General features: G+C 56.0%; 3 protein-coding genes and 1 long non-coding RNA gene across 6 annotated transcripts in view; 3 read left to right on the forward strand and 1 right to left on the reverse strand.

Annotated features, from left to right (window-relative positions):
- LOC121035862 (keratin-associated protein 12-1-like) overlaps positions 1–317 on the reverse strand; it is an 825-nt gene extending 508 nt beyond the window's left edge. The window contains 2 exon segments of the mRNA XM_040483765.1: positions 1–15; positions 46–317. Coding sequence (XP_040339699.1) covers positions 1–15; positions 46–255 — 225 coding nt within the window. The 5' untranslated portion in view covers positions 256–317.
- Positions 1–2346, forward strand: part of TSPEAR (thrombospondin type laminin G domain and EAR repeats) — a 151093-nt gene that overhangs the window by 32870 nt on the left and 115877 nt on the right. The window lies entirely within an intron of this gene.
- The window catches only part of LOC121035869 (uncharacterized), a 41926-nt gene that overhangs the window by 26347 nt on the left and 13233 nt on the right, over positions 1–2346 (forward strand). The window lies entirely within an intron of this gene.
- The window catches only part of LOC121035865 (keratin-associated protein 12-1-like), a 16640-nt gene that overhangs the window by 13769 nt on the left and 525 nt on the right, over positions 1–2346 (forward strand). The window lies entirely within an intron of this gene.

The raw sequence follows: 2346 nt of genomic DNA on the forward strand, positions 1-2346 counted from the left end.
GCAGGAGGGCACACACTCGGGCTTGCAGCTCACGGGCACGCACACGGTGGGTCTGCAGCTCACGGGCACGCACGTGGAGGACTGGCAGGAAGGCACACACTCGGGCCTGCAGCTCACGGGCACGCACACGGCGAGTCTGCAGCTCACGGGCACGCACACGGGCTTGCAGCTCACGGGCACACAGCAGGACGCCTGGCAGGGGCCGGAGGAGCCGCAGGAAGCCTGGCAGCCCGCGGAGCAGCTGGTGTGGCACATGTTGGCGTGGGGCTCGGCTGGTGTCCGGGAGGGAGGAGGGCGGGGACGTCTGGAGGCTCCTTGCCTGGGCCGCCTTTATACCAGGCCGTGGGCGTCCTGGCCACCCAGAGGCACAACTGTGGACTTCCTCATGGCTGTTTCCGCCACGTTTCCCCAACACCCTCTTGTCCTGAGACACCCTCCCCCATGTGATGCTCCGCTGTAAATTATGTTTAGCTTAGAGGCCAGTTTCTTCTTCTGTAAACAGGACGTCCTGGTTCGACTTTACTTGGGGTCCGTGTCACTTCTCCAGGCCAATACTGTGCCTGGAGCGCCAGCGGTTCAACTCAGCGCCGAGCCTTTATTCCTTTTTGCCTTCAGTGGAGGCTTTGGGGCAATAATGTGTTTTGAGCTTTTATTTTGCACGGGAAAACATTAAAGTAGGGATCTGCAAACTGGGGAGCAGAGAAGTCTGTGGGACAAAGGTGGCCTGCCGCCTGTTTGGCAAATAAAGTTTTATTGGAAACGGCCCTGCTCGTTTGCTTACGCGCCGTCTAGGGCTCGCGCTGTAATGTGAAGTGGTTATGAGACCGACCACGTCACTGCAGAGGCTGAAACATTTACTGTCTTCCTTTTATAGAAAGGTGACCGACTTCTGCCTTATAGCCACCTATGTAATCATCGATTTGTTCGTGCAACAGACATATACTTTGTGCTGGCTATAGAGATGTCCTGGCCTCATGGGCCTTCCGGGGCAATGGATACATGAGTGCGTACAAATCAGCGCCTGAAATAATTACAGAGAGGGCCGAGTCCCAGAAAGGAAAGCAGGCTCAGCAGGTAGAGAGTAATGGGGTGTTGGTGGGTGGTTGGGGGCCTCTGTGTGGAGGCGGCGCTGAGCTGGCTCCTGGGAGATGCGGAGGGGTCGGGAGGCGGTGTTCCAAGCAGAGGCAGCCGTGGGAGAGTTAACGACACTGCTGCAGGATGGGCATGCTCCAGGAGCAGCGGGAAGCGTGGATGAGCGCGGTGTGGATGCTCGTCTTTAGGTGCGGGCGGACGGGTTCAGACCGTGCAGCTGGGGGTCCAGGCATCCCAGTCCTGGGCCGACAGAAGAAGAAAGACAATGTCAACTTGAAGACACGTCGGGAGGAATCATCCAATCCGAAGAAGAGAGAACAGAATTATGAAAAATGAAGAGGGTCCCTGGGACAATATCGGGAAGTCGAACAACAAGCAAGTTCAACACAAGAAGGAGAAGAGAATGATACTGAAGCACAAGAATGTTTTGAATAATGGGCAAAATACCCAAATTTGATCTATTAAAAAAATAGATACCTTCTACCTAATAGATATGCTTCTACCTAACAGCTCCAAGAAACTCAGAAACCCCCCAAAGCCCCAGCATAATTTGGCCCAATGGTGAGGACCACGGACTCCAGAGTGAAACCCAGCAGCTTCCAATTCCTGCTGCTTGGCCGCCCCGGTGAGAATGTGCACACAGCACAGAATCCTTCCGAACCTAACTGCACATCCGTGTAACTGGGGCACACCTGCCCCTCGAATGGTGGCAGGGACCGATAACTAATCAGTTATGAGACGATCCACGTGAGATGCTTAGCACAACACCCGGCACAAAGCTGGGACTCCCTCATTGTTATTCTTGCAATAACGTGGCCACAGCTCTCCCCGATGAGGAACCCAGCCGCTTGGCCCTGGCCAGGGGGGAAGGCGTTGTAGATCACTGAGTTTCCAAATCAAAACGGGGGGACCGCCCCCACCCCATCCCCCCACCCCGGGTCTGGTGACTGGGATGGTACTTGTGTGGACAAGGGGCAGGGTGTATAAACTTGGGGAGGACCTTGAACGTCCTGATGTGGAGTCCCCTGTCCCTGCTGACGGTCCTTGGCCATCCAACCTGGGGTCTGAATCCAGAAATCGCAGGGCCGCTGGGTCACAGGGAGCCTGGGGGCTGAGACAGAGTTTCCTGAACTGAGTCACTTCCAGCAGAACCTCCAGGAAGAGACGCACACAGGAGGAAGAGGAAGAAAAGCAGGCAACCAGGAGGAGGGCACCTGTGTGGCTTGTTGCCAGGACGCCACAGCCTGGGTATAA

The sequence above is a fragment of the Herpailurus yagouaroundi genome, unplaced genomic scaffold, assembly GCF_014898765.1.
Source record: "Herpailurus yagouaroundi ecotype Mexico unplaced genomic scaffold, PumYag 162, whole genome shotgun sequence".
Taxonomy (NCBI): domain Eukaryota; kingdom Metazoa; phylum Chordata; class Mammalia; order Carnivora; family Felidae; genus Herpailurus; species Herpailurus yagouaroundi.